At 37.1% G+C, this 17,074-nt stretch overlaps 1 protein-coding gene across 16 annotated transcripts in view; it reads left to right on the top strand.

Moving 5' to 3' along the window:
* PRPF4B (pre-mRNA processing factor 4B) overlaps positions 1-14,511 on the top strand; it is a 37,615-nt gene extending 23,104 nt beyond the window's left edge. The window contains exons 8-18 of one of the 16 annotated variants that reach the window (XR_004625401.1): positions 637-727; positions 1,378-1,525; positions 2,449-2,586; positions 3,206-3,359; positions 6,255-6,369; positions 6,965-7,116; positions 8,472-8,558; positions 9,638-11,537; positions 11,795-11,867; positions 12,322-12,367; positions 14,329-14,509. Coding sequence is in view for 1 of the 16 variants with exons in the window: in XM_002924225.4 (XP_002924271.2) it covers positions 637-727; positions 1,378-1,525; positions 2,449-2,586; positions 3,206-3,359; positions 6,255-6,369; positions 6,965-7,116; positions 8,472-8,558; positions 9,638-9,841 (1,089 nt within the window). In the remaining 15 variants the exon portion in view is untranslated. Of the gene's footprint in view, positions 1-636; positions 728-1,377; positions 1,526-2,448; positions 2,587-3,205; positions 3,360-5,416; positions 5,541-6,254; positions 6,370-6,964; positions 7,117-8,471; positions 8,559-9,637 lie in introns of those variants that run through there. The other 15 variants (XR_004625403.1, XR_004625402.1, XR_002143721.2 and 12 more) reach the window with 15 other exon arrangements.
* The last annotated feature ends 2,563 nt before the right edge of the window (positions 14,512-17,074 follow it).

Raw genomic sequence — 17,074 nt, 5'->3', positions numbered from 1 at the left:
ATTTTGCAACAGGAAGAGGAAAACAAAGCTAGTTTAAGAGAGGATAAAATGATGATCTAGCCAGTGAAAGTATTAGCACCTGTCATTTGCTTGGACAGTAGTGAAGGGTCTTCTAGGTGTCATGGAAAGTGAGGTGTCATACTCTTCAGAAGTGCCAAATACTCTTAATTTCCCACACAAACTGTTAGTGCAGCGTATAAAGGAAGAGAAATTAAAGGGTGTTCCATGGACAAAGCAGTAAAAGAAACGTGAAAATTGGTAGGAGAGAGAATTGAACACTGTTAGCTCAGTGCCCATTTGTAATTTTTGTCCTCCTTTGTCTGTTAATAGCTATAGAAAATCAAATCTGGCTTTGAGTTTTTGTTTTCATTTCTAATCCCCTAGTCATATTCTTAAGAGTTTTTGAAGATAACTTTGTTAATTTTTTTCCTGAGCATTATTGTGGTATGAGACTTTGGTAATCATGTTTCCAGCTGTATTGCATTTACAAAGGTGACAATAAGAGTTAACTTAATTTGGCTAAAATGTTTCTATTAAATTATAGCTGGTTTTCCCCATTTTGGTTTTAAAGGAAGTGCTTTAAATGTCTGCCTGATTAGTAAGTCAGTGGCTCTCTTGTTGCCTCCTTCATTTCAGAGTGCTCGTCTTCGGGCTGCTGGCATTGGAAAAGATTTCAAAGAGAATCCCAACCTCAGGGATAACTGGACAGATGCAGAAGGCTATTATCGTAAGTTCACAGTTCTGATTAATTTTAGAGTTCATTACAACATCTTGTGGATGTTGCTTGATGCAGTCACACGTTGGAGATCTCTGAAAGTCACATCACAGTGCCATCACTTAAAATGTGTGGCACATCTAATAGCTGCATGAACCCATGTTGTATTCTAGTAAGCAGCTCAGGAGCTTCATGAAAGAAGTGAGGTAAAGACTTGACGTGCAACTTAAATCTATTCAAAGTTGTTTTCAGCCATGAGATACCCTCCAGGAGGAAGGGGGAACGTCACTTGCTCGTCTTGATCTGAAACCAAGAAAAACGACATACAAGGAACTTGGGATGCCAGTCATGCAGTATTTGTCATGCAGGACTACAGTTGGAAACACTTCAGTGAGCACATTTCTTCCCTACTCAATGTTAAAATCCTCAGCAGTTGATAGGAAGTGGGCATGCAGCTTGAACCACATTATGAAAGAGTGACTGATGGAAGCTCGTCTTTGATTCTCTGTGGTGTCTAGAGAACCAGGCACACAGTAGAGATTTGACACATTTTTTTAAGTGACTGCACCGTGTTTCTTTTGCTTTATTACGTTTATCTCATCATTTTGTTAAGTGAGTATTTATTATAGTCAGAATTCCCATTTCTTAATTTACTTTTTTAGGTGTGAACATAGGTGAAGTCCTAGATAAGCGTTACAATGTGTATGGCTACACTGGCCAGGGTGTCTTCAGTAATGTTGTACGAGCCAGAGATAATGCAAGAGCTAACCAAGAAGTGGCTGTAAAAATCATCAGAAACAATGAGCTCATGTAAGTTCAGAAGACTTACGTAATGAAACCTAAAAACACAGGTATTCACAAATGAACATTTTTAAAAAGTAACACAATCTGTAAAAGTATTGCAGTTATAAAATCACAGAAGGCTGGTAGTGAATCTGTTGCCTTTTTTCCTTTTACGTAATAGAGGTAATTGCCATACCCACAGGTTTTAATAAGCACAGTCCGTACCACACACTGAGCTGATGTTAAAGTCAACTTGCCATCGGCTTTAAAACACTGGAAGGAACTGTCACAGATGTATATTAACATTTTCAGCTGCCCTAGGCTTAGAAAATATTTCAAAGCCATTTTAAAAATATGACCTATTGACAAATTATAACTAGAATTTTAGAGGAAAACCAAATGTTAATATTTGGTAAGACTTCCATGTAGTGTGGTTCCATTTTTGTTAAAATCGCATTTACATCAAGACGTTTTTGAAATAAAAATGTACAAGATTGGGGGCACCCATGTGGCTCAGTTAAGCGTCCAACTGTTGATTCCGGCTCAGGTCATCATCTCAGGGTTGTGAGATTGAGCCCCATGTCTGGGTCTGCGCTGGGCGTGGAATCTGCTTAGGATTCTCCGGCTCCCTCTGCTCCTCCTCCCTCCCTGGAAAGAAAAAAGAAAATGTGCAGGATTGCATTCCCTTCAAGCAAAGTGTGTTTGTTCCTCCAGTGTTTCTTTCTGTTAATTGTTGTGGAAATAAGCTCCATGGAAACAATATTTGACTAAATATAATGTATTGTGTGAGTTACATACAGATTTGTCATTCCTCAGCAGATTTACCATTAGTACTTAAAAAATCCAAACTAGTTTTCACTTATGATACATCAGACTGGAACAAGTAAATATTGTTTAGTTTTCTTAAATTTCTCTTTTCAGTTTTTAACTAATTTTCTTTTTCTTTTCAGGCAAAAAACTGGCTTAAAAGAACTAGAATTCCTGAAAAAACTCAATGATGCTGATCCTGATGACAAATTTCATTGTTTGCGACTCTTCAGACACTTTTACCACAAACAGCATCTCTGTCTCGTATTTGAACCTCTAAGGTATGCTGTCAAACTTGTACATTACTGAAAATTTAGATAAACACCATGACAAATTTCTGTGTGTTAATTTTTTCTGGTTAGCTCTGGTTTTGTTTTTTACTTTTGATTCAGAACTAGCTTCGTGACAATCATTAATGTAAAGACAGTGATTGACCACATCCTGTGTCAGACACTAACCTCATATAGCCTTCAGCTCAGCAGAGATTCTCTCAAAGTTAAATACTTCCAAGGAAGAATCACAGTGTAATAAAATGAAATGAGAGTAATGGAGTAGAAATACAGTTTTGATCTTCAAAAGTATGGCTTCAGTTTTGGGCTTTCAAATGTAAACCCATTCTAAAATCAATAGGAATTTTACCATTGTATGTCTTCCCTTCCATTTATTTTGAAAATTGAGTTTTATTGGAAAACTGTCTTATATACTCATGTTCCTGTGCTCTCATTTCCGTGTAGAATGATTTATTAAACATCTGGGGGTGCTCACGAACAGATACTTTCTTTTCAGTTAATATTTTGGATTTGATTTTACTTTATGCTTGAACATGTTTTTGCCTTTTTTATTTCCATTTTTCATTGTAACCCCTAATTTTGTGGGCTTTTTTTTTCTCTCTCCTAAAAGTATGAATTTACGAGAGGTGTTAAAAAAATATGGTAAGGATGTTGGTCTTCACATTAAAGCTGTAAGATCCTACAGTCAGCAGTTATTCTTGGCATTAAAACTCCTTAAAAGATGCAATATCCTTCATGCAGATATCAAGCCAGACAATATCCTGGTAAGTCAAACAATCAGGGTGCCTTGTACATCCGTATAAGTTCTTACCACTAATGTGATAACCACTGTATTATTCTAGAAATGATGTCTTAAAAGAGTAACTCAGCATATTAATTACCCATTACAAAGGACTTAACCAATGTTTACTTTTTTGGAAATTGGTCCATGAAATTTTATAGTAAAGTATAAAGAAAGAGAAAATAGGTTATTGTCTTAATTTTTTCCTTTAGATTGATGGATTTAGAGTACACACAAATCCCAAGAGTGCCTTAATGTATTAACGATGGGCTTCCTCTGGTATCTAAACAGAAAAAATGCACATGTTGCTGTTTTGAAATAGTGTTTACAGCTCTTTGTTCTCTGATTTGTGGTCTGACAGGCTAAGAGACATTTAAAGGAACTATCTCTTAAATAGATGTATGGAGTAGTGTTTTTTAGGTGCTCAGGAGGGACCCAAAGACAGCAGAGCTCAGTTGTGATTAGGCGTTACGTTGAAAGGCTTTCCTTCCACATTCTTCATTTCTTAACTAAAGACTTCTGGGTAGGTAATTCGCAGCTTTCACAGGGTTTGTTTGTGTTTTTTAAATTTAGAAGTAATACGTTCTCATAGGGGAGCGATAAATGCACACATAATACTTCCTTCCCTGGCCCTATTTCTTCACCCCTGTTCTGAGGTATTCAGAGTTGGGAGTGTGTTCACAACTTGGGGAATTCCTAGCTTGTCTACTAATAACATTCTACACTTTTTTTCTTTTTTAAGATTTTATTTATTTAAGACTGTGAGAGAGCGCATAAGCAAGGGGGGAGGGGCAGAGGGAGAGGGAGGAGCAGACTCTCCATTGAGCAGGGAGCTCAACTCGGGGCTTGATCCCAGGACCCTGAGATCATAACCTGAGCCGAAGGCAGATGCTTAACTGACTTGAGGCACCCAGGTACCCTGTATTCTACACTTTTAGAAGATTATGATCTCATTAAAGTTTGTTAAGGACTCCTCATCAGTAGCTTAGCTCTTGGTTCAGATTTTTCTTCTTTCTTAATATCTTAAAGTATTTCCTTCCAGACAACCACGTTAATGATGAGACATTCCATTGTAATAGGTTTTGACTTTACAATGTGTTACATATATAATATAACCTGGGGTTAGAGAAGCTAAGTAATTACAGTGAAATAAATGAATTATAGACTTCATGTTAGGAATGAATTGTAGACTTGTCAGCTTCATAGTTAATTTTTACCTCAGTCTTGTTTCTCTTTTTTAAATTGTGAAATACACCATCTGTATCAAAGAATGTATAAAATATGTAAAATTTAATGGTAACTAATGCAGTGAACATCTGTGTAACCACCGTAGAAGTTAAAGAATAAGGCATTTACCAGTACTTAGGAGCTCTTGTCTTTAAAACTTCATTTTCCTTGAGTTACTGCTATTATAGTATAGGTTTACACATGGATTTCAGACATTGACTGTTGTCTCCTTCCTGAGAAAGGAGGAAGTAGACATCAGAAACTAGAGGAAGCTGTTTGTGAATGAAAATCCAAAGCTTTTAGCCCATGATCTCAACCATCAGTGGGTAGGAGTACCACGTCCCTCATGGAGGACAGACGTTGTGTAGCCAAACTGGAGAAGTGCGCATAAGTGTGGATACCCTGTGACTGTTGAAGGCATTTTAGCCAGCCCGAGTCCTACTGATAGGTTCTAATTTTAAAATTGTTTTGGGATTTCTCTGGGTTTTAAATTGCACCTTAAGTAGCTAAGTGCAGTTTAGACTTTAAAAAGCTTCAGAAATACTTTTGCATTTGAAGATACTGATTTTCCTGATCCCCCCAGGCGAAGAGAATGGTTATGGATATGGCAGTGTAAAATAATCATTTCCATTAATAGCTTAATTCTGTGGATATCATCTGTAATGGGCCAATCGGTAACACTGACCAAGCTTTAATGATATCCCAGTAGAAAGTTCCTAGGACTATTTATTTAAAGTGTTATGTTACTTTGGGGTGGGAACTATAGGCCAAGTTCAAGTCCCAACTCGGAATTTGTGTGTGTCTCTTTTGAAGGGGGGAAGGGACTCTGGAATATGAATTATCTTCACTTGTTAATCCTGAACATGCTTCTGACTCATGAGTGGCAGCAGCCATGGGAGCAACTCCAGCCTTTCTCAGCAGATGTCACTGTTACTGTGTATGTTGAAGTATTTACAAAGGAAAAAAGAAACAAATAACTAATATAGAGTTCATATTTATCAGTTGTGCCAAATATATTAAATATATTTTAACATTTTGTTGACTAATACCTTCTTTATATTTAAGGGATTTAATATTTTTTAGACTTGAGGTGAATGCTAAATTTGGGATGGTCTAGCAGCTTCGGATGAAGAATGTTTTCATTCTGTTTTTGCCCAGATTCGGTCTGAATCATCCTCTGCTTTCATTGCTATCATAATTTTCTGGCAACTGAAAGTTAACATCAGTCAATTGAAAGTTAATCTAAGTCTGATCCCTTATTAATGAGTTGTCTTCATGTTCCTTTAAATAGTAACTCGACATTATTCAGGTATTCTGGGGATTTTTAGAAGATGCTTTGCTTCAAAGAGATTTTTCTCTTACTACCCCTCCCTTTTCAAAGTAACATTGGTTAAAATTAAATGTAATTGGTATTATCCCATATTTCCTCACTGAAAAAAGTTCTCTTACTAATTATAATCAAATATTTGATAGCTCTTAATTTTTTATAATTAGGAAATTGAGTTATAAGATAATTAGACAAGGAATTATAATATGGGTAACTTTGTTTTCAGTATTGGAAGTAACTTCTCAAAGCCAATTATTTTTATCTGATTACTTGTTTTAATTATTTCTGGCATGAATTAAACTTCCATGATAAAATGTTTTGCAGGTTAATGAATCAAAAACTATTTTAAAGCTCTGCGATTTTGGGTCAGCTTCACATGTTGCGGATAATGACATAACACCTTATCTTGTCAGTAGATTTTATCGTGCTCCTGAAATCAGTAAGTTTCTTCAAATGTTCTTTGACCTGGGCCATCCTATGCAGTGGAAACAGCATATTTAATGTCTAAGTACTGTTTTCCATCGCACTTCAGCAGCTGCACGAGGTCATTGATGAGGAAGGGAACCGTAGCAAGTTCATCCTCCTCAGGTGGAATGGTGGTAGTTGTGACAGGAGTCTTGATCATGTCTGGCAAGAGTAGCAAAACAGTTGTGGAAAATCCTCGGCTTTAGAAGACTGCTCTTGATTACTCAAGGTCTGATTATCAAATTTATGGATTGTATGGGACCTTTGTTTTTGCTCTTCCTGTTGCCTTGGTTGAGGCTGGTTAGCACCTCCACCAAAGGTGAAATGAGAAAAGAAATACACATTTCCTTTTGCCCCCTCCTTCAGTTCCTTCCGCATTCCCTCATTTTTTTAAGGTTTTTAAGTTTAAGAGTCTGTTGAGAATTAATGGGGAAAAAACCTGAAGCTAATGCCAAAGTGAGGTATTAAGATTGCAGTTATGTAGGCCAAGCTACATTAATCCCCTGTTAACGAAAATAAATAGTTGATTGTTTCTGTCATCCTGTATTAAGCTTCCATTTTGTTTTCAGTTATAGGTAAAAGCTATGATTATGGTATAGATATGTGGTCTGTAGGTTGTACCTTATATGAACTCTACACTGGAAAAATTTTATTTCCTGGCAAAACCAATAACCATATGTTGAAGCTCGCCATGGATCTCAAAGGAAAGATGCCGAATAAGGTAGGACATTAATATGAGCTGGGTTTTTTTTTCACGGTCTTAGCCATAGTTTATAGTAGACCAATGGATTGCTGACACGTCACTCATCACTAGTGGCTATAAAACCATTTCAGAAAGGCAGGTATATGGCTACTGTGATTCCTTAGCTCTTTTTCATTTCTGCTGTTTAAAAACAGTGGTTCTAACCAGCCAAGAGCTATCAGAAGTGAATAAGAGAACTCCATTTTCCTGTTCCCCTCTAATGTCCCTCTTTGCTTTTCTTTACTCTCTTAAATTAAGCAGGAGCGTAGGGGCCTATAATTTAGAATAGAATTGGAATTTAGGAAAAGAAATTGATCAGCATAAATTTGTTAAGCACCATACATGTATATATGACTGTTTCATATCTTTGTTCTTCCCTTGTTCCATTTATTATCCTTTAATGATGGGCAGAGAAGCAGCCTTGGGAGCACACCGTTATTGGTAACCGCACCAAACATGCTTGAGAGGTGGAATGAAAAAAGATGCAGGTCAGGTTAGTTCAGATGTGAAGAAGGGCTCAGTTGTCAGAGAATGACGGGTGAATACTGGAAAAGGAACTTGATGGCCATCAGTTTATTAAAGATTGGAAGTTGTTTGGGAAAGGAAGGTACCAAGAAAAACTCACTTAAAATTGACATCTTTCTAACATAAAACTCACCCTTAATGCTTCAGCTATAATAATTAGTTTCAGAAATGAAGCAGAAACTTTAGGCATTTATAAACCTGAGGGCCATATCTTAAACTTTGATGATTTCCGCTTATTTGCTGAATTTCTGAGAGATTACAGATTTTTCAGCTTATAGGTCAGAAGCCATTATGTTTTTTAGGTACTGTCCAAATTCTTTCATGTTGGACTTCTTTAGAATAAGTTACACAGAAATCGGTACTTGTTGGTACTTGTTTTAATGAGATCCGACCTGTATCATTTCAGGGCTATTGGAACATAATTTGTAAAATGTCATCGGGTCTCTTAAACTGCCAAGAGAAAAGGCCCCAAATGTGTAATATTTTTCCTGTCCAAGAACAAATGATTTTGTCTTTGTTTGAGTCTCAATTTTGAATAGTAAAAGCACAACGTGATATTATAATTGGTTAAGTCACTGCCTGGGAAAATATGATTTCAAGTTATTAAGTAGTTTCAGGCACAGCGTTTATATTAGCTTTTTCAAAGATGTTGAGCTCTCCAGAACAAGGAATCTAAGAGATTCCTTAAACGAGAAGACAAACCCAGATAGACTAAGTCTTATTTGTGACTTGTTATGTATTAAATTGTTGGTAGGCCAGACTGTTTCATAATAGTTCAAAACCCAAGTTTTATTTTGCTTTATTGCCAGATGATTCGGAAAGGCGTATTCAAAGACCAACATTTTGATCAAAACCTCAACTTCATGTATATAGAAGTTGATAAAGTAACAGAGAGGGTAAGTCTCTTAACTGCTACGTTAAATGATTGTCTTATTGTGAACGAGCTGAATACTGGGTGGTACTAGGAGCTGTGAATAGTTAAAACACTAAAAATAATTCCTTTTTCCTGGTGACCAATTCCTGAATAAAACACAATGAGGTTATGAGAAAGAGGAAAGGATTTAAATATGTTTGTCTAGTATAATGAGTCTGTTCTTATCATAGGTCATGTTTAGGCCCTCTTCCTCTGTTCTTTGGATCATTTTCTTTCTCTGGCCTCCCATCCAGCTTCTGGACTGCTTACCAGAGTGATCCTTTTGAAAACAAATCTGATCATGTTATTCTCTGTGCTTAAAATCCCTTCGTTGGGCTCCTCTCTGAACTCTGCCATCTTGAGCAGTTTGCACACCCCCTCATGGTACTCTGTAAACGTCCTCAGTCCACTCTTGGCAGTCAGCTGAAGGGCGTGCTCTGTCCTCCCTCTCTGCCTTTGTTCACAGACCAGCCTGACCTTACTTGCCTCCTCTACTTCCTCACCCCCAAAATAATTTACCCAACTTCAGGCTTCAGGGGAAATACACATTCTGTATGAGCCTTTCCAAATCCTCCAGGTTGAAGTAAGGACTTCTCTGTTTTTGCCCCGTTATATTGTCTGTTCCTAACTTCGTCAGAGCACTTAACAACGGAAATTTCCATGTCTGTCTGTCACCATTTTGGGGTAGGAAGAGGACAGTTCAAACGATAAGTGCTTATTGTGAATTATTATTAATTACTTAACAGTGTGGGGATTTTCATAGACTTCCTTTCTGTTAGCATTTTGATCTTTTTACAAACTTACAGTATGTTTTTTAAAAGCTATCATAGCTAACTTGCGGTTGATTTTTTTTTTTTTTAATTCAAGTTTTTTGGTTGCTTCTTAAAACGATGTGGAGAATAGAGGAAGCCTTGTAGAAGTTTGAAATGAGTAGATGATATATATATATGACACATATATATGTATATATATTAGAAGTTCTAATACACCAAGCAGTCTGATTTAAGGTACATATGCTTAGTAACTCATGTAGACGTACACGTTTTTAAAAATTATTTTTAGGAGAAAGTTACTGTCATGAGCACCATTAATCCAACCAAGGACCTGTTGGCTGACTTGATTGGGTGCCAGCGACTTCCTGAAGACCAACGTAAAAAAGTACACCAGCTAAAGGACTTGTTGGACCAGATCCTAATGTTGGACCCAGCTAAACGAATTAGCATCAACCAGGCCCTACAGCATGCCTTCATCCAGGAAAAAATTTAAACGAGATGAAGAAGCTCCAAGGGTTTGAGTAATTAAATACAAAGACTGAAGAAATTTCACAGCAGTTTATTAATGTATATAAACTTATAAATATTTCTCCAGCAAATTTGAGGAAGCATGATATATTTGAATTAACACCAAGGGTGATATTTCTTTTAGAAATGTTAGTTAATCTGTTTTGTGTCTTATGTGAAATTTCACTGTAGAACTGTTTTAATTGCCAAGACTGCACAAAATTACAGTGCTAATGTATATGGTTGCAGTTCACATAAAAGACAAAAGCATCTGTTATAAAATGAGTAGTAATACTGGGTGGTTGATTTATTTTTAGCAAACTTGGCTTCATTTTGGTCTTCAGATAAAATGGCCAGCATAAATGCTGTTTATATTCACGTTTTCCTAGGTGTGTGTGTGCAGGCCACAGCAGCATGCCCTTGGTGTAGTCAGTGCCGAAAGGGGTCTGTTCCTTCTTGAGCCTGCCTGCAGGGATGGTCTCCTCTTTTAAAGCAGGTTGTGTACAACATTCAGTACACTGAAGGTAAGCTAAACCATCAACATCACTGGTGTTTTAAGATGTTATTTTATTGGAACAGTTGACAAATGAGGGATATTAGCTTTGTGGCGGAATTCCCTGCATGTGTGATAACTGATCTTGTTTTATTTTTTGGCATTGCAACTGTGGCATAGTTACAGTTTCTGTTGTGTTCATCACATTTAAAATTGGAGGAGTGTGCGCTTGATGGATAGAGCGCCTTCAGTGTACTGTTTCTTATTAACTTTAATTTTTTTAAATCAACTTGCTATAGACTTTATATACATTTTGTTAAATACAGTTCATAGTGACGTAGAAAAACGCATAGTTTTCCTTTACTAATTACACATGTTGAGGCCTAATTCTGAAAGTCCTCATATTTAAAAGTTAGACAACATAATGAAATTTTTAACTATTTGTATGTCATTTTGAAAGTGTACTGCTTTATGGTAAAAGTGTTTTTCATTTGTTCATTGTTTTCATTATTTGTGATCATGTTGTCTTTCAATACAGGCATAAACCTTCCACTCTTGAACAAAGCAGCTGCTTTTTAAAAGCGGTAATTGCTTCTTTACCTTTTATTTCTTTTGTAAATGAAGCTTTTCTTTAAGAATGTGACTTTAAAGTGTTGTCTATTGCATAAAACAGTTGACACTCACTTATTGTAAAGTGAAGATTGTTCTCCTGCATGTGAAGTGGACCATGCAGATTTCTGTATGTTCTCAGTATGCATCACTAGATAATAAAGTCTTTTGTGAACAAGGCATTTGTAGCCATTTTTAAAAGTTTTTGTCTTCAGTGCTGGTAAGTCAGGTAAACCATAAATAGTTAAAAAGCAACCTTTCATTTCTTCCTTTAAGTCTTTAAAAGATTTATTTGTTAAAGATGTAAGCTTAGCCACAAGTTGATCATTTTTTATTAATAGTCAGGATCCTATTTCATCAAAAAAAAAAAAAATCCTACAAATATTGTCAGCTTTCAGTGTAGTGAGATAATTCCTGTAGGTTGCAGGGTGTAATTCAGGATTTAACTAATGTTTCTGCTATTTTCTCACTTTTCCTTTTGATGGTGCGGAAAGAGAAAAGGAAAACGGGGCACAGGCCACTCACCGCCTTCTCCAAGGGGTCTGATTTGCTGAGACACCAGCTTCACCTTCTTAACAAGGTTATTTCTGACAGCATGTGTAGATAAACATTTAGCAACAATTTAAAACAAAATCATGTAAATCAGCTTGGTTTTGCAACACAAAGGAATTTGTATTTTTAACATGGTAGGAGAGAATTTTCAGAAATGTATGTACATCTTTTCTGTTTGGGTGGTAAAATTAATGCTTATCTTCCTGAGCATTGTGGACAATAACCAGATTTTGGGGGTTTAAATAATATTTTTAAATTGTAAATGGGATTTTTTTATTCACCCAGGCACCTAATTACAACAAGCATGCACATTTTGGTGCATTCAAGAATGGAAAATCAGAATAGCAGCATTCTTCTGGTGGGTTTTGCTCCATTTAAAGACATGAAATGAACTACAGCCAGGAAGGTGATAGATGATATAATAAGCCAACTTTGAGTCTACACCCCGTCTCTTCATGATTTAGACTTAATAAAAATAAATAAAAGGTGGTTTCCATCTTCAGGTAGAGTGAAGCCTTTTAAATAAGGCATCACAGGTGCAGCTTGTCTACCTTACCAAAATGGGTAGTGATTTTCCCACCATGACTTACTTTATTTTGGTGATCATATGCTGCATATTCAAGTCTTTTGTAGTTATTTTCACTCAAAATAGTTTACATTTTGATGCTTCAGGTGATTTTCATGGCTTCATTTTATATAATTATTTAATAAGTAAGTTAACTTCCACTAGAAACAGTTCATCTTATGCCTTCAAAACTATTACCTATTCTTTAAAAAACAAAGTTGCTTGTTACTTGTTCTTTGTGTTTTAGGTGCAGTTCAGTGGAAGATGATGACAGCCAGAAGACATGAGCTAAGGTTTCTGTCCTATAAAAGATTTAAAAAAAAAAAAAAGAAAGAAAGAAAGAAAGAAAAAGGAAAAAAAAGGAATTCTCCATTTAATTTTTTGTCTACTTTTAGTTTTCAGCATTATGATTTGGGTTTTGTTAATGTTCGGCCCTTAGAGTAGTAGTGCTGTTGTGATGTTCATCTGTAAAAGTGCTTGTTTTATCATGCTTCCTGCCTCCCCTCCCCCAGTATAAACAGTGGTCAAATTTAGTGATATTATGAAAGATTCTTGAATGGTGAGATTCCACCTAACACATGGCCATCAAAATTGGTTCCTAGGGGTTATTAGGAAAATAGAAACCACCAAAATTACACACAACACAAAGTAGTCTTTAGGTATCTTATCTCTTTGGCAGATGCAAAAGAATAGAAAGTGGAACTTTAAGAACACTGTTATTCAACTCCTTTAATACTCTATTCCCCGATTTCCCCTTTTAGTAACTGTTTTTGCAAGTGCTCCAGTCATGGTCTTAAGATGGGCAGAATATTTAGACCCATTGTCAGTTTTTTTTCTTAAGTGAGAGAAGTAGATTTTTGTTCCCAAATTTAGCATTCTAGATTTGTCTACTGGAAAGGAACCCTGTAAACATTCTTTATATACATATACATGATTTTATTTGAATTAGTAATTTTGCTGAGGCAGAAATTTGGAACTTTTTAAAACCTCTGTTAGATGATGGTCATAATTTAGTGAATTTCTTTAGCCTGCATTCATATTTCAGAGTAGCTGTATAGTTTTCAAATAAGTTAATCTCTGATGAAGCATTTGGTTTATTATACTTCAAAAATACCACGTGGTTGTCAGATGTCAGTGTTCCTAAGTCTTAGGACATAACCCTCAAAAAGGTCATAGTTCTTTCTGTAATCAGGGTAGGTGAGATCTGGAAAACAGATACACTGAGGACCCTGTTCTCTATATGGACCTTATTCTTGAAAGTATCAGACATCAGGTTGTGAAGTATCGAGGTTTTGAAGGAGGGGAGCATCTTGTCATAAATTTTAAAGACGCCTCCCCCCCAAAAAAAGACCTTCCCAGTATTCATATTCATCCCCTAGTCCTTATTAGTTGCATCCTGTTTATTCCCCAGTATATAACTCATTCCACTCCACTACTTTCAAAATAAGTTGATTTTTTTTATTGTAATTTCTTTTCTATTATAATAACCAGCTTTTTTCTCCAAAACAAATACTCAGGACATTTCTACAATACAAAAAATGTATGTTTTGTGGTATGTGGTAGAGGCAGAGAAATGTAGTGTTCTCGGATCTGTTTTTTTTTTTTTAAAGATTTTATTTATTTATTTGACAGAGAGAGAGACAGCCAGCAAGAGAGGGAACACAAGCAGGGGGAGTGGGAGAGGAAGAAGCAGGCTCCTAGCGGAGGAGCCTGATGTGGGGGCTCGATCCCATAACGCCGGGATCACGCCCTGAGCCGAAGGCAGACGCTTAACTGCTGTGCCACCCAGGCGCCCCTCAGATCTGTTTCGTATTTGCATTCCTCCTATGCTTTGTCATCATTTTGTAACGCTAGATGGCTAGGTAAAAATACAATCTCTGGAATGAAACAGAGGAATCCCATATCTTCAAATTTAGGCCAAGTAGTTAAAGAATACCCTTTTAAATGTTGGAGATAGGAAAGAAGTATATACTCAGGTGATTTCCTTTGATTAGTTATGATGACATCATTAGAAATTGGGCTTCATAAAAAGTTTCTTTCCTTGTAGTATCCTAGTTCAAGCATATATTCAACATGAGTTTTATCACCCTCCTAGATGGAATGTCTTCTTTATGGAAATGTTTACTACAAATTCATTTGTGTTTTTTTACATGTCAATAATGTACACTAAATTGACTTTTAAAATGTTTTCCAGTTATTTGATAGATACCATCATGGCATCTTTAATTTTTTTTTTTTCTCATTCTGTATGTAGGGTAAGGGACTGTTCTTCTGAAGAATCTTTCCATTTAGTGATCAAGATTTGGAAGCTGGTCTCTGAAAATACTCGATATGTATCCCAGTTACTCATGGTATCATTTGAATTGTAACTTGCAATTTAGCAGTAATGTTTCCAGTTATTGGGAAAACTTAATAAAATATGCCTCTTGTTACCATATTGTTTCCTGATTTTTCCTTTCTGGAGTTTGCTATTTTACATTTAGTTGTAAGTTAAAACACCCATTTCCTACCTAAAGTTTCTTAGATGCTGTTTCACTGGTGTGTATAGAAGTGCTTTGAAAGGTATTCTGTGCCCAAATATGATTGGCAGCTGCCAGACTAAAGTTAGATATTTATGTTAAAACTTCTCAGAAGATACCTGATGTGTGTTTGTGAATCTCGGTGTAGAGAGAAGCGGAACCCGCTGCATGGAAACAGCCAGTTTCCATGATCGTCCTTACGAAAACATCAAAGTGCTTCCTAGCAACTATTAGTGCAGAGCACACGCCAAAGGGTGTGGTATTCCTGTTCGTCTTATGTATATTTCTGATTTGGTTATCCTAATAATAGAAACATCATACGTAATGGGATAACTCCCGTAACTCCCTTTTCTGTAATGATTGAAATCAATTGGTTCATTGTAGATGGGGAAGCCTGACAGATATTGGACTACATCCTTAGTCTGTCCACACCTCATTTTCTTTTAAGGAAGTGTTCTCACTTAAAAAACTGTAAAATACTTAAGAGGGATGGGGAGATTGAGTGAATCTTTAATGCAAAGCAGGACTGGAGGAGGCAGGGCCAGTGTCTGGCCGTGTGGAATACACCTGACCTAGCAGGTGCTACCTTCTCTATGTAGTGGTCGAGTCCTGGCTTTTTTAAGAAATCATGGCAGTGGCTCTGGACAGCTGCCTTGCAAAGGCCCCAGTTGTAGTCCTCCACTTGGGCTGACAGAGTGTTAAGACCTACATATTCCTCTGTCTAAAGCAACTGACCAGGGTCGTGAGATCCTGTTTATTAGGGAAGGTAGTATGCAGGGTGCATTGGTTTTGGGAGGGAGTTATGGCAAACTTTGAAGAGAACTTTTCTATGTGTGCTTTCTTTGATGAGAAAGAATCTGCCTTGGGTAAGATCCAAAAAGGAGCTAAGAAAAGGTGTCAGTACTGGACAGCCAAAACATGGGGAATTTATGAGCAATCCAGAAAGCCAAATTCAACTAAAATTTTCTGAACAGAATTACTTCAATTTATATGTGTCTGTTAGAGCTGCCAAGTGTTTCTTCAAAAATAGCGGTAGAAGTTTGCTTCCAACAGGTTTGAAAGACAGCCAAGTCTTTTGAGTTTGTTGGTAACTACAGTGCCCACCCCCAATGATAAGTTTTTCTCTTAGCCAAATATTGCCTGTTTTACTCCCATCACTTTACAAGATGAACTTAAGATGGCTACATATACTTCCTGTGTATGTGCTGCCTCTGGCCTCATTTTAGGGACTCCATTTAAATAAAAAATTTTTACTAATGATCATAACGTTAAGATAAATAACTTTGCCTCATAATTGAAGTCAGCATTGCTGCTAATGCATTTTTTACATAGTTATATTTAAAGCAATTTGGGACTAATTGAGAACTCTGATAGGTGTTTCAGTAACTAGCTCCTTTTTTAGGTCTAATGGCATCCTAAATAAAGTAGCATGGTTATGCTTCCAGTAAGAAATTTGCCCTACCTCTCTCAAGACATCAAAGCCCAGAATCTGTCTCCTCCCACCCCGCGAAGCAGTCCTTCCGTACAGGCATCTGTTTCTTGGAACTGCTGACACACGCGGATCTTCTATGAACTCTACCTCTGAAATACTCCTCCCTGCGTCCTGTTTCCCATCTCCCATGTCCACTCCCACTCCTGGTCTTCCTGGAAACCAGGGCTTGTGTCTTCATCGCTCCACGGCATGTTCCCGGCACCGGGCACGTGCCTTACACGGAGCAGCACGTGCATGATCTGAGTTGTTACTCCAGTGACAGGTAACTCAGTGCTGCGGCAGCTCATTCCATCCAGTGTGCCCTCCTGTGTCATTGCTGTTTTTCCCCGGATCTATTTTTGTAATCTGCCAGGCACTTGACTCAATCCTGACATGATTATATGAGATAAAAGATCGTCTGCCCACCTGACATATTAGGAAAGTGAAGAACTGAGGTTAAGGCACCTGCCTGAGGTGCAGATCTGTTAAGTGGCAGAGCCCGGCTGTGGAGCCAGTGCTTGTCGCTACTATGTCACATAACGTCCCAAGGCTGGGTCACGTCCTTTCCTTAGTCGAATACTTTGAAGGGTATCTACATGCCACGCAATGATTGTTCAGGATAGAGTGGACAGAACAGGCATGTCCCTTTCCTGAAGCTTTTACAGATAAAAATTACATCATTACAATCCTAAAGGTGAGAGGATAAAATCCAAGCAGGTAAGGAAGGTAGAAATGAGAATGGGTACAAGGGCTGCCAAATAAGGCTCAGGACTCAAGTTAGAATTGTTAAGAATGAGAGGAAAGGTGGTTGACAGGGGAAACGAGAGAGACCATTACAAGCTGGGATGGAGTGAAAGCAAGAGTCCATTTTTACATTCTGTTCTGTGAAAGGAATGTTCTACCACTTTGGATAATGATACCAACTGTATGGGGTTTAGGTAAAATTCCGTTCTATGATAAGGTATCCTGAACAGTTAAGTTTATTATTCTATTGCCGTGTTGATGCAGTT

This window comes from Ailuropoda melanoleuca, chromosome 5 (genome assembly GCF_002007445.2).
Source record: "Ailuropoda melanoleuca isolate Jingjing chromosome 5, ASM200744v2, whole genome shotgun sequence".
In the NCBI taxonomy this organism is placed as follows: Eukaryota; Metazoa; Chordata; class Mammalia; order Carnivora; family Ursidae; genus Ailuropoda; species Ailuropoda melanoleuca.
Note: the sequence above shows the minus strand (reverse complement) of the source record. Positions and strands in the feature narration are given on the sequence as shown.